The sequence below is a fragment of the Megalobrama amblycephala genome, linkage group LG2 (assembly GCF_018812025.1).
Source record: "Megalobrama amblycephala isolate DHTTF-2021 linkage group LG2, ASM1881202v1, whole genome shotgun sequence".
NCBI lineage: Eukaryota > Metazoa > Chordata > Actinopteri > Cypriniformes > Xenocyprididae > Megalobrama > Megalobrama amblycephala.
The window spans coordinates 41,088,215-41,110,296 of NC_063045.1; the positions used below are offsets into that span (position 1 = coordinate 41,088,215).

General features: G+C 37.3%; 1 protein-coding gene across 3 annotated transcripts in view; it reads right to left on the reverse strand.

The window, feature by feature from the left end:
- The window catches only part of LOC125258706 (protocadherin Fat 3), a 67,493-nt gene that overhangs the window by 14,699 nt on the left and 30,712 nt on the right, over positions 1-22,082 (reverse strand). For all 3 annotated transcript variants that reach the window (XM_048175711.1, XM_048175703.1, XM_048175698.1), the window contains exons 12-25: positions 21,877-22,073; positions 21,555-21,708; positions 20,587-20,820; positions 19,978-20,370; positions 19,137-19,351; positions 18,717-18,854; positions 18,304-18,447; positions 15,665-15,862; positions 14,337-14,614; positions 11,005-11,546; positions 10,705-10,836; positions 8,898-9,055; positions 3,774-4,248; positions 3,504-3,657 (exon numbers count right to left, since the gene is read on the reverse strand). In XM_048175711.1, the coding sequence (XP_048031668.1) occupies positions 3,504-3,657; positions 3,774-4,248; positions 8,898-9,055; positions 10,705-10,836; positions 11,005-11,546; positions 14,337-14,614; positions 15,665-15,862; positions 18,304-18,447; positions 18,717-18,854; positions 19,137-19,351; positions 19,978-20,370; positions 20,587-20,820; positions 21,555-21,708; positions 21,877-22,073 (3,412 nt within the window). The remainder of the gene's footprint in view (positions 1-3,503; positions 3,658-3,773; positions 4,249-8,897; positions 9,056-10,704; positions 10,837-11,004; positions 11,547-14,336; positions 14,615-15,664; positions 15,863-18,303; positions 18,448-18,716; positions 18,855-19,136; positions 19,352-19,977; positions 20,371-20,586; positions 20,821-21,554; positions 21,709-21,876; positions 22,074-22,082) is intronic.

A 22,082-nucleotide genomic window follows, 5' to 3' on the forward strand; every position in this document is an offset into this window, starting at 1 on the left:
CATACATACACACATACACACACACACACACACACACACACACACACACACACACAGTTATTAATATTGAGAAAGAAAGAGGACTTAAAATTATTATATTAGATCAATTATGTACATTACAATATACATTACATAAATATTATATATGAAGTGTATCTATACACTGTATATATTAATTGATTTAATATAATTATAATTAATCGTAAAATGTAATTAATGTCTAACAATCATGTTTTCAAAATTTTTCAGTATTTTAGAAAGATTTAATAGATTTATCAGACTCAGGTGGTTTTATTTGATTGTATTGGAAATATAATATAACCTCTTAAAAAAAAGAGGTTATAATATATATATATATATATATATATATATATATATATATATATATATATATATATATATATATATATATAGTTAAAAAGCTCTTCAAGTTGTTTCTAAATATTCTGTTCATATTGTTCAAAATGGTTGACATGATTTATTGAGTAACACCAATAAAACAATATGTACAGGTGCATCTCAATAAATTAGAATGTCGTGGAAAAGTTGATTTATTTCAGTAATTCAGCTCAAATTGTGGAACTTGTGTATTAAATAAATTCAATGCACACAGACTGCAGTACTTTAAGTCTTTGGTTCTTTTAATTGTGATGATTTTGGCTCACATTTAATCTCAATAAATTAGAATACTTCATAAGATCAATAAAAAAAAAAAAAAGGTTATTTTAAACAGAAATGTCAGGCTTCTGAAAAGTATGTTCATTTCTATGCACTCAATACTTGGTTGGGCCTCCCTTTGCATGAATTACTGCATCAATGCGGCGTGGCATGGAGGCGATCAGCCTGTGGCACTGCTCAGGTGTACTGGAAGCCCAGGTTGCTTTGATAGCAGCCTTCAGGTCATCTGGATTGTTGGATCTGGTGTCTCTTATCTTCCTCTTGACAATATCCCATAGATTCTCTATGGGGTTCAGGTCAGGCAAGTTTGCTGGCCAATCAAGCACAGTAACACCATGGTCATTGAACCAGCTTTTGGTACCTTTGGCAGTGTGGGCAGGTGCCAAATCCTGCTGGAAAATGAAATCAGAATCTCCATAAAGCTTTTCAGCAGAAGGAAGCATGAAGTGCTCTAAAATTTCCTGGTAGATGGCTGCATTTACTGTGGACTTCAGAAAACACAGTGGACCAACACCAGCAGCCCAAATCATCACTGACTGTGGAAACTTCACGCTGGACTTCAAGCAACATGGTTTCTGTGCCTCTCCACTCTTCTTCCAGACTCTGGGACCTTGATTTCCAAATGAAATGTAAAATTTACTTTCATCTGAAAAGAGGACTTTGGACCACTGAGCAACAGTCCAGTTCTTTTTCTCCTTAGCCCAGGTAAGACACTTCTGATGTTGTCTTTGGTTCAGAAGTGGCTTGGTACGTGGGATGTGACAGTTGTAGCCCATTTCCTGAAGACGTCTGTGTGTGGTGGCTCTTGATGCACTGACTCCAGCTTCAGTCCACTTCTTTTGAAGCTCTCCTAAGTTCTTAAATTGGCTTCGCCTGACAATCTTCTCAAGCCTGCGGTCATTCCTTTCAGTCCTTCACCTTTTTCTACCACACTTTTCCCTTCCAGTCAACTTTCCATGAATATGCTTTGGCACAGCACTCTGCGAACAGCCAGCTCTTTCAGCAATGACCCTCTGTGGCTTACCCTCATTGTAGAGGATCCTGATGATCGTCTTCTGGACAACTGTCAAGTCAGCAGACTTCCCCATCAGTGATGCGCGGGTCAATGTATAAACAACCCGCACCCGACCAACGTTTTCAACTAACCCGCCCGCAACTCGGACCGGCAAAAAAAAGAAAAGAAAATATTGTACCCGACCCGCATTTTTTATAAGTAGTAAATGCTCATCGTAGCGTCATTGGGCCATAGACGTAGGGGTGCGGGGGGTTGTGAACGCCCCCCCTCCCATACGCCCCCCATCAGCCTTCCTGGCCTATAATATCCATTAATCCAGCCTGTGGAGGAGAGAAATGTTTCAGGCCCTGACGTGGTGCGCTCAGAGGTGCAGCGGCGAGAGCAGGCAGTTCTTGAGGCGGCCCATCTTTTTCCATTTCAGCTGTCTAGATGCATATTATTGATGAATGCGATGTTTATGTTTCAACCCTGCTTGAAGAATTCATAAGCAGGTCAACTGAGAGAAGGCCCACTTTTGGAAAAGTGTGAAAGCCCTTAGGAGCGCAAACTGTTCTTTTTCTGAATGCTGTATGATATAGCCTAGTGTTATGTAATAAAGGCTTGATTTATTCATTTATTTCGTTTCATTTTCTTAACAATTAAGATGCTGCATGTTTATCCAGTCTAATCGAAGTGTGCGTCTCTCCCCCGACTTTCCCAACAAAAATCCCGCCCCCTCTCAGAAAATACATAAAACTGAGCTATATGCGTTTAAAATGTGTAAATAGCATCACAAGAAGTACACGTGACAAAGCCAGCACTTTGGTCATCATCTTTCATTATTTCGGCAAATGTCTCCCACACTTTGCTCTTTCTATTTGTGTATATGCGGAGCTTCCACTCCCCAGTCTTCACCTTTTCTCCTGCCGCCTCCATCTCTACCTGCAGACTGAGCTCGTGCGTCATCTTCGCGCCAGTTATTCAGCCAATAAAGTGTAGGCCTATGTATTTCATAGAAAATTGTGTCTAGTACTATATAAATTACAAAGGTTTAATTGGCATCTTTATTTCAAACGACCCGACCGACTGTGACCCGAATATCATTAAAAATGTTTTTGGATGACTCGTAATCGCGGGTAACCGCGGGTGACCGCAGGCACCCGCTCATTTTGGATCAACCCACGCATCACTGTTCCCCATGACTGCTGTTGGGATTACTGACCTAAACCCAGTATTTATAACCCCAGAATGGTAATTTAATAGAACTTGAAATTAAATATTCTAATAATTTGAGATACTGATATTTTTATTTTGATGAGCAGCAAGCTGTAATCATCAAAATGAAAACAAAAAAGTCTAAAAATATTTTACTTTATGTCTTATAAATCTAGAATATATTTAAATTTTACTTTTTGAATTAAATTACAGAAAAAAAACTTTTTCATGAAATTCTAATTTAGTGAGATGCACCTGTATTAATATATGTAAAACATGTAAATATTCATAAATGATCAAATCTGAAAGTCTGAGGACTATTAAATTTTCCATTTTAGGTCTCATTATAAATATATATATATATCAATATATCTATATATATCTATATATATATATATATATATATATATATATCTATATATATATGTATGTATATATTATACACACACACACACACATATACTGATGTCTTTGGTGTTAACACTTGTCTCAGAACTGTGATGAGACAGAACTGTGGTGTGACAATTTGAAAGTCATTAAGGTCTGAAATGTATGCAAGATTATTGAAAAATGCTTACAAAAATCACATAGTACATAGTGAAATAAAATGTCTTACATGAGTCCCGTGAAGCCTTTGAGGCAGCCACAGAGGAAGGTGTTCCCCACAGCTTTACAATCACCCCCGTTCTGACAAGGTGAGGGCACGCAGGACGTCACCTCCATCTCACACCGAGACCCCGTGAACTGTGGCAGACAGCTGCAGGAGAAATCTGGGGACAAATGCAGTAAGAACCAAAACTTATAAGATAGAGCTACTGACTACAATCTAAACAACTCTAAACAACTGACTAATATCTGAGCATTGTATGCATTTTCTATTTCTTACCACCAGAGGGCAGCTTTGCACAAGAAGCTCCATTCTGGCACGGCACTCCAAGGCACGGATCAGGATATAAAACACATCCCAGCTTCACGTCACTCAGCCCAGCTACCTCTGCGTACCGGCTCCTCTTATTTTGTAGAGGGAGTTCATTCCCATTGAGCATGATGGACCCGAGGCACCCTTGGAAGCCTTCTTGTGCCCGTGGGGGCCTCTGGCCTCCTCTACCCACTGGACTCTTCAAAACCTGAGCCCCGAAGAATAGCAAACCATCTGCAGCCAGGGGCCAGATGCGGACGGGGGCCCGTGCAGAACGCCGCCGCTCCACATAGCTGTCGTCCAGCGAAAGGAGAGTGTAGTTACTGGTGAGTTCCAGGTTCACGGTGTGCCAGGATCCGTCATTGATCGGACGACCGGAGATGCCCAGGATGTCCAATCTGTTGTCACAGTCCATCTGGAACCACAGACGCCCTTCTTCTATCTGAACAAACACAGACACAAAACCACTCACTACAGAAAACACAACTGGGCAATTCCAAATTACTTTTTTTTAACCATGAAGATGATTAGGATGAGTCTTTAATTGCCAAGTACGTTCCAAATGGCTACAGTACATTATGACACACAAGTGTGTATATATATATATATACACACACACATTGGAGCTCAAAAGTTTGCAGAATATGCAAAAATGTTAATCATTTTAACAAAATAAGAAGGATCATGAAAATTTAAATACAAACCCGATTCCAAAAAAGTTGGGACACTGTACAAATTGTGAATAAAAACAGAATGCAATGATGTGGAAGTTTCAAATTTCAATATTTTATTCAGAATACAACATAGATGACATATCAAATGTTTAAACTGAGAAAATGTATTATTTTAAGAGAAAAATAAGTTGATTTTAAATTTCATGGCATCAACACATCTCAAAAAAGTTGGGACAAGGCCATGTTTACCACTGTGTGGCATCCCCTCTTCTTTTTATAACAGTCTGCAAATGTCTGGGGACTGAGGAGATAAGTTGCTCAAGTTTAGGAATAGGAATGTTGTCCCATTCTTGTCTAATACAGGTTTCTAGTTGCTCAACTGTCTTAGGTCTTCTTTGTCGCATCTTCCTCTTTATGATGCGCCAAATGCTTTCTATGGGTGAAAGATCTGGACTGCAGGCTGCCATTTCAGTACCCGGATCCTTCTTCTACGCAGCCATGATGTTGTAATTGATGCAGTATGTGGTCTGGCATTGTCATGTTGGAAAATGCAAGGTCTTCCCTAAAAGAGACGATGTCTGGATGGGAGCATATGTTGTTCTAGAACTTGGATATACCTTTCAGCATTGATGGTGCCTTTCCAGATGTGTAAGCTGCCCATGCCACACGCACTCATGCAACCCCATACCATCAGAGATGCAGGCTTCTGAGTGCTAAAACAACTTGTGTTGTCATTGTCCTCTTTAGGACAGGATGACATGGCGTCCCAGTTTTCCAAAAAGAACTTCAAATTTTGATTCGTCTGACCACAGAACAGTTTTCCACTTTGCCACAGTCCATTTTAAATGAGCCTTGGCCCAGAGAAAACGCCTGCGCTTCTGGATCATGTTTAGATATTGCTTCTTTTTTGACCTATAGAGTTTTAGCCGGCAACGGCGAATGGCATGGTGGATTGTGTTCACCGACAATGTTTTCTGGAAGTATTCCTGAGCCCATGTTGTGAAGATCACGGGCTTCCAGTATGGTTTTCTGGCCTTGACCCTTTCGCACAGAGATTGTTCCAGATTCTCTGAATCTTTGGATGATATTATGCATTGTAGATGATGATAACTTCAAACTCTTTGCAATTTTTCTCTGAGAAACTCCTTTCTGATATTGCTCCACTATTTTTCGCTGCAGCATTGGGCGAATTGGTGATCCTCTGCCCATCTTGACTTCTGAGAGACACTGCCACTCTGAGAGGCTCTTTTTATACCCAATCATGTTGCCAATTGACCTAATAAGTTGCAAATCGGTCCTCCAGCTGTTCCTTATATGTACATTTAACTTTTCCGGCCTCTTATTGCTACCTGTCCCAACTATTTTGGAATGTGTAGCTCTCATGAAATCCAAAATGAGCCAATATTTGGCATGACATTTCAAAATGTCTCACTTTCAACATTTGATATGTTATCTATATTCTATTGTGAATAAAATATAAGTTTATGAGATTTGTAAATTATTGTCTTCCTTTTTTATTCACAATTTGTATTAATTTATACAACTTTTTTGGAATCGGGTTTGTACCCTTGGTTCTTAATACTGTGTGTGGTTACCTGGATGATCCACGACTGTTTTTTTTTGTTTTGTGATGGTTGTTCATGAGTCCCTTGTTTATCCTGAGCAGTTAAACTGAGCTCTGTTTATCAGAAAAATCCTTAAGGTCCTGCATAATCTTTGATTTTCCAGCATCTTCTGCATATTTGAATCCTTTCCAGCAGTGAATGTATGATTTTGAGCTCCATTTTTTCACAATGAGGACAATTGAGGGACTCAAACACAACTATTAAAAAAGGTTCAAACATTCACTGATGCTCCAGAAGGAACCACGATGCATTAAGAGCCAGGGATGTAAACTTTTTCAATTGGATGTACAGGATAAATTAGACTTTTTTCTCTTCTGGTAAACATGCAAGAATCTTCTGTTGCTTCCAAAGGGCAGTACTAAATGAAAAAAATATGATCTTTAAACAAAATAAGAAAAATTTGCACATCATCTTTTTCAAAAGTTTTCACCCCCCAGCTCTTAATGCATCGTGTTTCCTTCTGGAGCATCAATAAATGTTTGAACCTTTTGTAATAGTTGTGTTTGAGTCCCTCAATTGTCCTCAGTGTGAAAAGATGGATCTCAAAATCATACAGTCACTGCTGGAAAGGGTTCAAATATGCAAAAGACGCTGGAAAATCAATGAATTTGCAGGACTTGGAGAATTTTTCTGAAGAAGCGAGCTCAGTTTAACAAACAAGTGACTCATGAACAACCATCACAAAACAAACAACCAGTCCTATATCGTCCAGGTAACCACACACATAATTAAGAATCAAGGGAATGTAAACTTTTGAACGGGGTCATTTTTATAAATGTAGCTATTTTTTCTTGTGGACTTTATGTAAACATCTGTTAAGTGAAACACTTTATTCAGGACAGTACTAAATAAAAAATATTGATGTATTACATGATCCGTCTTATTTTGTTAAAATGATTAACAATTTTGCATATTCTGCAAGGGGTATGTAACTTTTGAGCTCAACTGTATATCTATATATATATATGAGCAATATCACACGAGTAGCCGTGCGATATGGCTGTATATCAGCACGCTGTGATTCGCCCGTAGGCACGAGGCCGCAGGCCGAGTGCCGTAGGTAATCACAGCGTGCTGATATACAGCCATATCGCACGGCTACGAGTGTGATATTGCGTTTATACAACAGTTCGACGGCACGAGTGTGTAAATAAATAAGAACAACAACGGAGTGTCTTTAAAACCGTCTTTTGTGCAGCACTACTTCCTTTCGCCACGGATTCAAATCTCAATTTGACAGTTGGACCAAGCCTCCGTTACTAACTCTAAAACGTCACTTTAGAACTAGTAACGAAGGAACGTTGAGTCGCTTCATTGAAACACATTGAATTTTGTACAGTATTAGAAAGAGAGAGAGAGAGAGAGAGAGAGAGAGAGAGAGAGAGAGAGAGAGAGAGAGAGAGAGAGAGAGAGAGTAGGCTATTACCTGTGTCTGGTATATTGCATTACATTCATTCTTCAAGTCGATGTCCATAATATTATATCCTTTATACAAGTCCGTTTGAATGTCCGCTGAGGAAAGCGATCTTTGTATTTGTCCTTTTTTTACATCCATTACACCACAGCGCTAAAACAACTTCCTTTTGCAAAAGTTCCTTTCAATTTAAAAGTCTCTTGTGCTTCACTGACTCATTCTCCTGTAAAGTGTTGCCGCCATCTAAAGGCGTATTAATGTAATGTTCACTCAATCCATATTACTTAATGGACATATTTATATAAAATCATATTTATTAACAATAATATTTAGAACAACAAATAAGCACAATTGTACAGTTCAGTCAAACATAAAGCACTAGTTATTAAAAAAAAAATAGGTCACCATTTACGCTTGTATGTGGGTTTTTACAAATATTTAACGAATGAAAAGGATTTTAAAGAGTGTGTGACAAAACCTCCTAACTCCATTGGATCCTCAAACTGTCAATCAAGCCTCATTAATCTGTCTCACCTCCTGAATGAAGTGCGCACGCAGTTTGGACATCTCTGTGCAATGCAAAGGTAAATAAAGATCTGATGTTTGGAAAAAAAAAATTGTAAAGCGTTTTCTTTACTCAAAAAACCATATGTTTATAAAGTTTAATGTTTTACGTATTTGAAGAACGGAGAAGAGTCTGATATGTCCGTCTAGTTGTAGCCAATATGCTATATAAGGATGTCACGTAACGTTTATTATTATCAAATTTAATATAGCACAATTCGACTTGCTCTGGAACAAATAATAGATTAATAAGACCAAAGATTGCCCGTTCTATGTACTCAAATTGAATTATGTCTCGTGTTTAACCACTATAAGAGCCAGCGGCAAATCCCTGAGGCACTGGCCGAGATTAAGCTGTTGTCGGCGGTTACAGAAGCACTGAACGGCCGCTGACGCACTCGAGCTTGCATCTCCGAAAACGTCAAAACAAATTGTAAAATAGGCGCTGTTATTAAATATGAGTCACATATTTCAGGTCTAAACAACAACATTCTCGCCTTTTTTGTTGTTGTTGTTGTTGTTTTGTATATACAGCATAAGTCAATGGTAACCAAAATAGTTTGGAACAACATGAGGAAATGATGACAGAATTTAGCAGTAAATTTACTTTACTGCATCCTAGCTCAAAATCAATGCTTTACTGTCAAGTGCATTTCTGTGACAAAAATGGAATATTAAGTTTGTTAACTGCATTTGCAGTGTATTCAATAATATTCATCATTATTTGTTTCTGTCCTGTTTTATTTATTTATTTACTCCGATTTAAGGCCCTATAACCCAGCATAGCATTCACAGGGGAGTATTCACATCTTACCTTAAGCATTGTGCAGGGGTCAGCGCGTGTGTACATGATGACTCCTTGGCTCTGCAGCGTTCTGATTCTCAAGCCCAGCTTAAGGTCTCCGCTCTTATCACTGTCCGTCACTCTGTATTTGATGTAACTGTTTCCTGCAAAGCTCAAAGATGTCTGACCTGCCAGCAAAGGCACAGAAATCAGTCAGTCAATCAAAGGAAATTTTTTTTAAAAAATCTGCTATTTATACATATTTTCACAAAAGATATAGAAGTGTTTGACCTCAAAAATGTGCACTGTAATGTAATTTAAATATATGTTTGACACTCTGTTAGGATATTCCACAGGGAGACGTTATTTGAAAGGAAATTAAAGGGAGGTCTAATGCTATTTCATGCTTTTTGACTTATTTACACAGTTAAAGAGTTGGATTCTCATGGCCAAAGTTTCAAAAAATGAGTTGGACGTATGACGGAGTATTTCTGGGCCAAATATACTCCTTCAGAGTTCATACAAGTTTTGGAAAGTTTTTTTTTTTTTGAGTATGGCCATGTATTACATAATAAAGGGTGGAATTCCTTGTACGGACACTTCTCCGGGTTTGGCGCTGGTTTTATAAACAAGACGCTGGATTAACAGATCGTTTCAAACCGAAAGATAATGCATCCCAGCCATGAGTCGGAACCGCAGGTGGGGAGTAAAACTGCATCAAATGTCTGTTTTGTTGGCAGTCGGCAAGTACTGTAAGTGCATATAATGTAAACAACACAAACGTATAATGAATCAAAAGTTATCCAGGGATAATGCGATGGTGTATTGTGTGTGTTTAAATACATTTGTTTAGCTGACCATCGATACATTGTAGACGATCGCTACGCAAAAGCTGCGCGTGCTCGTCACTCTTGAGCATTGCCCACGGCACGCCACCAGGAGCTCGGCTGCTGCTCGGTACATTGTATCTGTCTTATAAATATGATAAAACTAAAGACTCTTCAGAGATATGAAGGATGCTATACTACTCTATAGGTACTCAAGATTAACATGAGATTGGTAGAAACTGTGTGTTATGTACCCTTTAACGTTTTAAAGTACAAGTTTTGCCAGCAATATCAAGCTAAATAAATATGCATTCAGAAATATTTGTAATGACTCAGATTCTAACTTGGAACTGCTTGAGGGGCTTAAAATTAACATTTCAGTATGTTATCACTTGTATTATATCACACTATCCCCAGAGAAAAAGAATGTTTCAATTAGAGCCAAATGTCTGTAGACAGCAGTTTCAACATATTTGCATTATATACAAAGATTGCAAGTATACATCAATCTCAATACTCTTTAAAATGAATACAAATGATGCAGTAACAAAGAAAAGCAGTTTCTTTTCTTTTTTGTATGATTTAAAAACTTTGATTTAAAAAAAAGTATGGACAGTAGTAAAATCTAATATTTAAATAAATGCACATGAATTATAAGAAAAATATTTATTAGGTAAAGCTATTCCCTTTACAGTTATGAACCAAATTAATACAGTATCAAATAAATATATGTATATATTACATGTACATAAATAAGACATATTTCTTATTTATTCTTAATATTTCCAGGACAGCTTTTTAAAAACAGCTTTTCCAATGCTGTTACTGCATTTGCCATCATTATTTTAACTACAACCTTTAACACATGACAAACACTTACTGTCACATTCTACATGTTAAAAGTGTTGCTAACCCTCTTTTTGAAATATGAAATGCGGCTTTACCAAGGGTTAAAAGTTGCCTTAGGCCAGTGTTTAAGGAGCAGCGTGAAAAGCATATTTGAGTCTAACCTGCGCATTTGTCCAGCGTGTCAGGCAGACACTGACAGAGAGAGGGCGCTGTGGGGCCGCTGCGCACACACTGCATGTCTGACGGACACATTTGGCCATCACAAAGCTCTAGAGAAGACGGACATATTCCTCCTGCAGTGGGCAAAAAAAAAAAAAAAAAGTTAAAACGCAAGCAAATGGAAATTTTGCAAGTCAAGCTACTGTCTGAATTTAATCAACCAGGATAAATAATGCATACTATGAAATGCATCCTAGAATAAATATTTGAATTAGAATTTGAGAAGGCAGATGAGCGCTAACCCAGGCATGTGCACATCTCTTTCCTGCTGAAGCGTGGAGACACAAAGCTCAATCTGGAGGTGGTGTAGGTGACCAAGCCGATGGGGTCGAGACTGAGGGTGAGCTCACAGACTCTCTCCCCGCACTCAAGCTCCCCTGAGCAGCTCTGATCCAGGATGTTGACCACTCGCAGTGCTCCTTTTAGTAACCCCTTCGCCTCTTCCAGCTTGAGAGCCAGTTCCCCTGGGCCAACAAAACCCCCATCTGGAGTCTCCAAGGCAAGGAGCACCTCCAGCTGACTGGAGCGACTCAGTGGCTGCACTCCTATAATGTGGAGGGGGTCTGGCCCGTCGATAACACCCATCCCATCACTGACCAGTGAGCTACGGAGCACCTTCTTCAGGTCTTCCATGTAAACACCCACAAAATCCTCAGGGGACAGGTCTTGAAAACGGAGAGTCACTGCATTCTGCACCATCTCATCTGTGGCTTGCTCCACCTGGACACTAACAGCCACCGTCACAGAAAACCGCCCATCACTGACTGTAGCGTTTAGGGAGTATCTGGAGAAAAACATTGTGTTACAGACACTTTTTAGTTAACTATAACTAAAATTAATAATAAAAAAATGTATTTCTCTGTTTTTTTTTTAAAGATTTCTTTTTTTTCTTTTTGCCTTTATTCAGATACAGTACAGTTTTGAGAGAGGACAGGAAGTGAAGAGGGGATTGGAGTCTGGAAAAGAACTCGGGTCACCCGAACCACAATTTTGCAACATACGTTGCCTATGAGGCTAACAGCTCAGACACTATTAAAAACATTTCTGGTAACACTTAACTAATGTTAACTAATGAACCTTATTGTAAACTACATTAGTTACTAATAATGAACTGCACTTATACAGCATTTTAAACCTAAATAACAATATTTTAAAATAAATAAATTAATAAAATGACAAAAGCACATAATGAAATTACTAAAAATTAAAGTAAAATTAACATGAAAACTAAAAATATAAAAATAAAAGCCAATTCAAAATAGAAAATACAACTGTAATAAAACAAAAAACCTAAAATAATGTGGGTTACTGATTATTATGAAGCAAATATGCTGTTTCACAAGCACAAAAACATATATAGAAATACATTTTAATTAGCCAATAATATTAAAACTTCAATTATATCTGAATCTGCTAATTAATCAATACATTGCACTGAAAAAAGAGAGATATTCAAGCTATTCATTTAAATAGGTGTTTCTCTAACCACCACCACTTTTGTGTGGGTTTATTTTTATTAAAACTAAGTTTCTTTTTGTTATATACAAGTTCACAAATAGTATGAGGCTATTTTTCCAAAAAAAAAAAAAAAAATGATTTGGTTGTTTTATGCTTGTCCTAGAATATTAATAATTACACATTAAAATGGAAAATTTTAATGTGAAAATGATCTATATCAAATTACACAAATACTGACTGTGCCACAGCTGTCATTTCCACCACATTCAAGTCACCTTTATTTATATAGCGATGCAGATTTTTACAATGCAGATTGTGTCAAAGCAGCTTTACAGTAGGGTGGCCATTTCCATAACACCAAAAAGGAGGACACTTTACGGCATTTAGTGAGGCAAGAATAATTGCATAGGACTCTGGTGTACTCGTAACTACAATGTACTCTTAATACAGTTTTGTCCATTATATCGATGGTATCATGATACAGTGATTATGAAAAAGCCTACTCTATTCATTGCTGGACAATTTGATGTAGACCTATGTGTAACAGAAGAGTCAAAAAAGTGTTTGTTCACAGTATTTGTATTTATTCAAGACATTGTGATGTCTGTTTCAAAAAAGTCTTGCAAAGTGCACAGTGCCAGAAAACATAACATTTCTGGACTTCTGGAAATAACAGAAATACATAAACAAAACTTGATGATATGACGTAGCCAGCAGACTTGTTTACGTTTTTAACCAATGATATATCAGATATTTATTTGACACCGCTTCAGCCAATTGTCTGTTTGACCAGAGATCTTACAGCATTAGACGTTATGCTGCTGCATCCTAATAAAGATACTAGAGCGTTTTTTTTTTTTAGGCTGATTCAGCGCAACTCCAAAAAGGAGGACAAATGAGTGTCCGGCTTGAGGCTGCGCCAGATGCCGGACAGGGGGCTTAAAATCCGGACGTATGGCCACCCTACTTTACCGTGATAACAGAAAAATAATTTTGGCTGCACAGCAGCTCTAGAAGAAAATGGTGTCATTGTCCAGCTTAAGTATTGATTCATTCCTTTGTAAAAATCAATAGTTATTAAGCCATTAATCGGCTCTGGAGAAATCTGTGATGTCATCGTCCAACTTAGTTCAGTTTGCATACGATGGCGTCAATGCAGACAGATCAAAAACATTGTTGAATATCAAGTGTCCCTATGCAAGCCAAAAGGCGACAGCGCAAAGGAACCCAAACTCCAACAGGTGACAAAAATGGAGAAAAAATCCTTGGGAGAAACCAGGCTCAGTCAGGGGGCCAGTTCCCCTCTGGCCAACAACGAACAGTGCATGATTATGATTCAGGCAGAATTACAGGTCATAAGTCCGATTGGGATCGCAACATTCAAAATATTTAATTCAGTTCCATCTAGTTGAAGATCGGATTCATCACGCCGGTATGGAAACGGTTTGTTGGGGATCAACAATTTTTCAACCAATAGCTTTTTCCCCCAATAGCTTTCCAGTAGAATTGTTGGTAACACTTTACAATAAGGTCTTATTTGTTAACATTTGTTAATGCATTAACTAACATAAACTAACAATGAGCAATATATTTTTACAGCATTTATTAGCAATTAATGTTGGTTAATAAAATGGTTCATGTTCAAGTTAGTTCACAGTGCATTAACTAATGTTAACAGATAAACCTTTTGACCTTAAAAAAATGTTTTAGTAAATGCTGAGATTAACATTAAGATTATTAAATGCTGTATAAGTATTGTTCTTTATCATGATAATGAATGTAGTTAACTAAAGTCAACAAATGAAACATTATTGTAAAATGTTACCAAATTATTTTCTTCATTTACAATCAAGCTGTAATTTTGTCAAATAATGCAACAAGCTTGAAAAATATTAATTGTTAATTAACTATCTTTATAAATGATAGCTATAAAGCTGCAAGATTTGCATTAGCTAGTCATGTTTGAGGACATGCAAGACATTAGAAGACTAATTAAACTTTAAATTAAATAAAAAAATATATATATCTCAAGGTCAACAGGCTACAAGTGCCCATAACTGAAGAAAAACACATTTGATCTAAGGTTGTTTCAAATTAAGGTTGCATTTAAATTTACCTTCCAGGCTCCAGGCCATTTAGTGCCACAATCTTCCCGTCCTGTCTGTTGATTTTGAAAAGACTCTTTGTTTGTGGTCTCTGACTGAAAGAGAGAACATCATTCTCGTCTCGGTCTGTGGCATAGATCTTCCCTATAATCCCGCCAGGAAACACATCTGCTGCCATGACAATGTTGATTTCCAGTGGGAAGGCCACAGGTTTGAAGAGGCTGTCTCCGATGACACGCACAAACACAAAGGATGTGGAGGACAGACGAGGCTTCCCAGAATCACGCACCTTGTTGACAAGGACAAGAACACAATGTACAATTCTTACATTTTAAAGTTTCATCAAAGTAAAGAAATGTATTCAGTTCCTTAGAAATGTCACTGCAGCTTTTATGTTCCAGAGGTTGATTTTTCTTTCTGATACAAGGTCACATTTAAATTGTCTAGGTACCTTTTTTCCATCCATCCACAGATTTTATTGTTTTAAATCCTTGTTTTAAACCCAGACTTTTGTCTTAAAATATTACAATCCATCATAAAAATATTAATTACATTTAAAACTACGATAACCTAAACAAGAGTTAAATAAATATAAACCATTTCTATTTCTATATTTCATAATATTAACAGTGTGGGTGAAGAGCAAACTTGATATGAAATATGAAACTTGTGATTGCGCAAATATCACTTGTGAAGAAAATATTTTAATTGTGTCATTCCTAATAAAATTGTAATTTGGTCAAATAATGAAAAAAGTAGTTTTTTTTTTTTTTGTGGTTATATATTTTTTTTGTAATTTATTTTTTGGTTTAGTATATATAAAATTAGTTATGAAATTAGCCTTAGAAAAGTCTGGCAATTCCTTTTAGAAAAGTGCTCATAGTTGAAGAAACACCCACATGTGAATTCTGCAATTCTGAATTCACTTTTAAAGTCATCATGAAATTAAAATTGACCATTCTTATTTTTTTATGGAATATTAAAGTACTTATTATAAATGATTTATCTTTGCACATCTTTTTTTTTAATTCATATGCTCTCATAATCTTTAATCAAAATGACTTTCCCTCTCTCTTGCAGCGACATCTCTTCTCTTCATGAGGGCGGAACAAACTGTCACTCACACGACTTCACAGTATAGCAAACCACAACCATCCAATCAATTCCCTGAAGAACAAAGTCACGCCCTGCAGTTTTTCTTGTTCGAGAAGCCGTTTCACTCAGATATATATCACAATAGGGAAGAAAAGACTATCGCAACTTCCGTTTCATGTCAACTTTAACAGACAGTTTACAGTCTTTACTTTTTTTTTAAGCTGTTTTCTGGAGTTGCACTAACCTGTATCTCAAGCGTATACTCCCGCGTTGCATCTGGACCAAATACTCGGCTTGTTCGTAATTCTCCATTCTGGTCCAAACTAAAGGCATTGCCCTCATTTCCAGACACAATGCGAAACTCAAAAGGTGCGCCATTTCTAGAAGAGTCCTTATCAGAAACTGACAGTGTGAGGATGGTAGTCCCTGCAGGCTTGTTCAACTTGAAGGGGAAAAAACAGAAATAAGTTCATTTTGAAATTCAAAAAAGGTCTAATTATAGGGTTTTTATATGTTCTGAAGAAACTTTAAGTGGTGCTTGACCACACAAATGTCTTAAATTCTAGTGTGCTGTGGGTGGTTGCCCAGCTGTTCGTATGAATTTGCTAGGTTGTCCTGGGTAACTAGGTTCTTAGACCTAGTCAAGAACACCGACACTAAAGTTACATGCTATTCTAGTCCATAGATATGGCACAGGTAGCTCTTTTAGTGTAAATCTAGGGGATTTCGAGACACTTTTTTATCATCCGGCAGGAACATCATAAGATACAGCACACATCAAATCAAGAAGCAGTATAATTTATTTCCATAGGAAGATGAGTTATGTGCCCTAGAATTAAAAATTGAATTTATCTTGGCATAGTTAAATAACAAGAGTTCAGTACATGGAAATGACATACAGTGAGTCTCAAACTCCATTGTTTCCGCCTTCTTATATAAATCTCATTTGTTTAAAAGACCTCTGAAGAACAGGCGAATCTCAACATAACACTGACTGTTACGTAACAGTCGGGGTGTACGCCCCCAATATTTGCATATGCCAGCCCATAATTGAGGCATTACACAAGTGCAGCCAGTATTAACATCTGGATGTGCACAGCTGAATCATCAGACTAGGTAAGCAAGCAAGAACAACAGCGAAAAATGGCAGATGGAGCGATAATAACTGACATGATCCATGATTACATGATATTTTTAGTGATATTTGTAAATTGTCTTTCTAAATGTTTCATTAGCATGTTGCTTATGTACTGTTAAATGTGGTTAAAGTTACCATCGTTTCTTACTGTATTCACGGAGACAAGAGCCGTCGTTATTTTCATTTTTTAAACACTTGCAGTCTGTATAATTCATAAACAACTTCATTCTTTATAAATCTCTCCAACAGTGTGTAATGTTAGCTTTAGCCACGGAGCACTATCAAACTCATTCAGAATCAAATGTAAACATCCAAATAAATACTGTACTCACATAATCCGACGCATGCATGCAGTATGCATGATGAACACTTTGTAAAGATCCATTTTGAGGGTTATATTAGCTGTGTAAACTTTGTTTATGCACCGTTTAAGGCAAACGTGAGCTCCGGGGGCAGAGAGCGCGAGCAATTAAAGGGGCCGCAGCCTGAATCGGCGCATTTCTAATTATGCCCCAAAATAAGGAGTTAAAAAAATTAATAAAAAAAAATCTATGGGGTATTGTGAGCTGAAACTTCACAGACACATTCAGTGGACACCTTAGACTTATATCTTGTAAAAAAAAACGTTCGATGGCACCTTTAATACTTTATATAATTTTTTTCTGCCTTCTTACGATATATCTCAAAATGTATTTATGTATTTGCTCTGAAATGGCTTGAAAGTCTGATTTTTTTTGTTAGAGGACCCTTAATTTCAACCAAATAAATGCTTAACGTTAAGAGCATTACATAAAATACAGCAAAAATCTTAGAAACAATAAAGGCATGTTTTACACGAAAGGAACAAAGAAGAATTTTTTATATTTTCCATTTATATGCACCAATATTACAGAACAATATTGGACATAATATTATAGTCATAAACTGCAATATTGACTAACATACACTACCAGTCAAAAGCCTAAGGTCAGGTTGTTGTTTTTTTATTAATACTTTTATTTAACAAGGACATTTTAAATTGAACAAAAGTGACAGTAAAGACATTTATAAACATTACAAAATATTTTTATTATTTCAAACAAATTCTGTTCTTTTGAACTTACTATTCATCAAAGAATCCTGTAAAATGTATCACGGTTTCCACAAAAATATTAAGCATCATATTTCAACATTGATAATAATCAAATCAGAATATTAGAATGATTTCTGAAGAATCGTGTGACACTGAAGACTGCAGTAATGGCTGCTGAAAAATCAGTTTTGCCATCACAGGCAGAAATTATTTTTTTTAAATAAATAAAAAAAAGTTATTTTAATTGTAATAATATTTCACAATATTACAGTATTTTACTAATACATTTAAACACATTTAAAATGTCACACAAGGAAAATTTCGAGTTCTGAATCAATTCATTGAAACCAACAGTTTCAAATGATTCACAATTGAATTTGTAAAATTAGAAATTCTAAAAACGTTTTTGCTACTTAAGTTTAAAACATTTCCTCCCTAGCACGCATGTTGTAACAGCACAAAACTAATCTAATGACACATTCTTTATGGTAAAAAAAAAATTCAAAAAGCATTGTAAAAATATTGTGAATATTCAATAAATCATCCAGTCCTAGTTCAGGGTTTGCTGAAATCCCTAAGCAACAGTACTTGCCTTAGCAACAGTCACATGTCACATATATTGTATGTATGTGACTATTCCTGCAAATAAAAGAGTTAAAACTGTAGCTCACACCTGAATCACAGCTGAAGCATTAGCGGGAGAGAAGATCGGCGGGTTGTCGTTCACATCAGCAATCTCGATATTGACATTCACAGTGGTCGACTTGGCAGGTGACCCGCTGTCAAACGCTTGCACAGACAATGCGTAGCTGGAGACCTTAAGCAAGTGAGACAGGAGGATAAATGTCAGGCAAAAACAGTTCAGAATGACTCAACTCTCAATAAATGTCTTATTTTTAAAGAACAGGACTGTCCCTCACCCAGAGTCACCTAAAAGCCTCAATTTCAATCCTATACAGCCTAATTAAAGACTTTATGGCTGATTTAAAGATAATTGGTCGAAATCATGCAACGTCTCAGGAGAGTGTCTCGAAGAGATGTCAAGATTCATTAGCCAAAGTAACCGAGCTCATTCCAAGGACTAACCGTCTCTCTGTCCAGTGCCTTGTTAACTTTCAGAAGCCCAGTGACAGGGTCGATCCAAAACTGGTTGTCACGGTCCCCTTTCAGAATGGAATAAGTTATTCGCCCGTTGATCTGACTGTCCAGGTCCTCTGCAAACAGCTGCACATAACAAATGCAAATAACAAGCCCATAGATTCTAGCATATTCAAGAACAAAGAGGCCAAAACTCCCTGAATTTATTCAGATCATGAAGCAAATTACACCCTCTTACGGTAAATTATATTACAGCTCAAGTACACAGTACAAATGAATAACTAATGCAATTCATTAAGGGGATTTATGTGCGCAATAAGCTTAATTATATGCTAGCTGTGAAATTGAAATTATGTCTGTGGCTAATTAAATGCCAATGAAGCGGCTCGGCTAATGAGAGAACTTTACCCTTGTGACGGTCTCTCCGATGGCTACGTCCTCGCTGATCAGAACATTGTAGATGTCCTCGCTGAACGAAGGCGAGTTGTCATTGACATCCAGTAGCTCTATGGTCACTATGGTTGTGGCTCTCAAGGGAGGCGAGCCACCATCAAAGGCCTCGACATTTAGGTAAAAGTCCTTGCAGAGCTCATAGTCAAGATCGTCCACCACAGAAATGATGCCTGGAATCATACGAGATATGAGTCAGAGGAAAGCCAATTAATTTATATGGAAATGATAGACATCACAGTTACATAACTTGCAATACAAAGGCTCCTTTGGATGCATGAAAATCCAGAACATTTTCCAGCTCACACACAATAGCCAAAAGAAAGTACTTCCTTGCGCCTTTAAGAGCTTAATTCTTTTAAAGTGCAGGTTTAAACTAAAGCACTTTATGCTTTTGTCAAATTTGAATGCATGGGAAGTGATATAACTACAAAAATGTTGCTATAATTTAGGGTTTCCACTGACTGCCTACATCTTTTTAAGAGACAAAGAGCACTTTCACTAACTGTTCCCATGATTTCTGCATGTTAAGCAAGACTATTAGAGTTTTGTGGAGCATTCATAACTAATTTTCCCAATCGCTGCACTTTTTGTGCTGTTTTAACAGACACAATTCGTCAAATCATAATGTCCTGTCTAGAGTCAATAGACTTTCTTACATTTCTTTCAAATGACTTGTGAAGAAAGGAAATATGAATGACCTGACAATAAGCCTTTGTCTGTGTTAGTTACAAGTGAGCTCTTGGAAGAATTCTAACTAAAAACCACAAAACAAAGAAAATGTGCATCTCCGCCTTGCCTGTTGAATCATCAATGGAAAACTTTCCCAGCTCATTTCCAGACAAGAATCTATAGTAGATTTCTGCATTCACTCCAATATCAGCAGTTGTGGCAAAGACACGCAGCACTTCTGTTCCTACAGTAACATCTTCAGGCACCGTGGCCGCGTAATCTTGCTTTTGAAACACAGGTGGGTTGTCGTTCACGTCCAGAACCACGATGGTGAGGTCCACTTCGGTGGAAAGCGAGCCATCGGCCCCTGCTTGGTCAGTAGCCTTGATCCTGATCTGATACGTGTCTTGCACCTCTCTGTCCAGAGACTTTTCCAGGATCACCACACCAGAGGATGGGTCAGTGGAGAACATGCCATCAGCAGAGTCAACAAGTGAGTACACAATCTTCCTGTTCAGACCTGGAAGAAGGTATATTTTTGACCATAATTTTACTGAAATTTAAAAAAAAAAAAAAAAAAAAAAAAACTAAAACTTTATAAGCTTATGTTTTTAGTTTTTAAATTCACATAGCAATTTGGAATGGTTTGGAAAAAAGAGATGGTGATCAGTCACAGGACTCCTTATTTTGTACATTCATATAAACTTCCTAAATGTTACACTTGTGAAATACTCACCTTCATCTGGATCATTAGCCTGAAGGCGTGTGAGCAAGGCCTTGGGTGCCGCGCTCTCATATACGCTCGCCATGAACCGTGTGAAGTCAAATGATGGTGCATTATCATTAACGTCCAGAATGGTCAGGGAAATTTCAGAGCGACAGAACAGCCCTCCTCCATCTGTAGCCTGCGCTATCAACTTATAACCTACAGTTCTCTCACGGTCCAACAGAGAGGCTGTCTTCAGTTCACCTGGCACAAAAACAGAGAGACATAAGAAAAGTGCAAAGCCTCACAGGATGGATTTCAGAACCATGGGCCAGAGCTGCATTAAGTGAAAACTTCAGTGAGATGAATAAAAGATACTCTAAATGATGGATGATGGTGCTAAATATTTTTGTGTGTCATAAATGTTTCATTTAATCAAGCCTAATGACGTCAATGAAGTAATTACTAAATCAATGCTATCTAACGTTGCTTTAAACTTCTCAGTCAATCTGGGATAGCAGGCAAAATTGTATTAACGGCATCTGAACACCTTAAAAAAAATACCCAATTAATTAAAGTAATCTAAAGACTGAAATGTACTTCACAACATTTGAACAGATTTTTGAAACAAGCATAAAAAAATAAACAGACATTAACCACTAAATCACTAATGATCACACACTCATGCAGAAACATGTGCCTCGCTGCTAAGAGACGCATGACAAATAAAAACAGTTGTGTTCTAAAGTCAGCTCAAAAATGTCAAACATGTTTGATATCATCAGACTGGAAGGAATCATAGTCTGAAGCTAAAAAAAAAAAAAAAAGATGTTTTGTGAAACCAGTCAACTCTGACTGCCCAAAATCTGCAGACATGGACATCATGGACTGTAGACATAACTAGTGTTGACTCCTCAGGGCAAAAATCGTGTAGTGTAATGAAAAATTAAGTGTCAGAAGTATAAAAGCAAATGTGAAAAAAGTTTGTACAGAAATACCAGTATTCGCATCCATGTAAAAATCTTCAACTCCAATGCCAAACAGAGAGTACTGCATTTCTGCATTGACACCAGTGTCCAAGTCTGTTGCTCCAATTGTCAGAATAACAGTATTAATAGCCACATCTTCTGGAAATGAGGCCTCATATTGAGCCTAAAAAATAATGATGAAAAACTATTAAAACTGTGTATTGAATTCTTAATACAAAATACATTTGTGTAAAAAGACTTCATTTACATCAGTATGCAAGCATTAAACATGATAGTTGTTAACTTGGGCTGTATAAGATGACAAATGCTAGCCTGAATCAATTGCTCAGACCTGATTGCAGATGGGGCTGTTGTCATTGGCATCCATGACAGTGACCTCTACGCCTATGCGGGTTACAAACAGGCCGTCACTGGCTGTGATATTGAGCAGGTATCGATCCTGCTCCTCTCTGTCCAAAGGCCGTTTCACGAAGACCTTCCACTCTCCCTGAACAGGAGCCAGCCCAAACACTCCCTTGGGATTTCCTCCTGAATCAA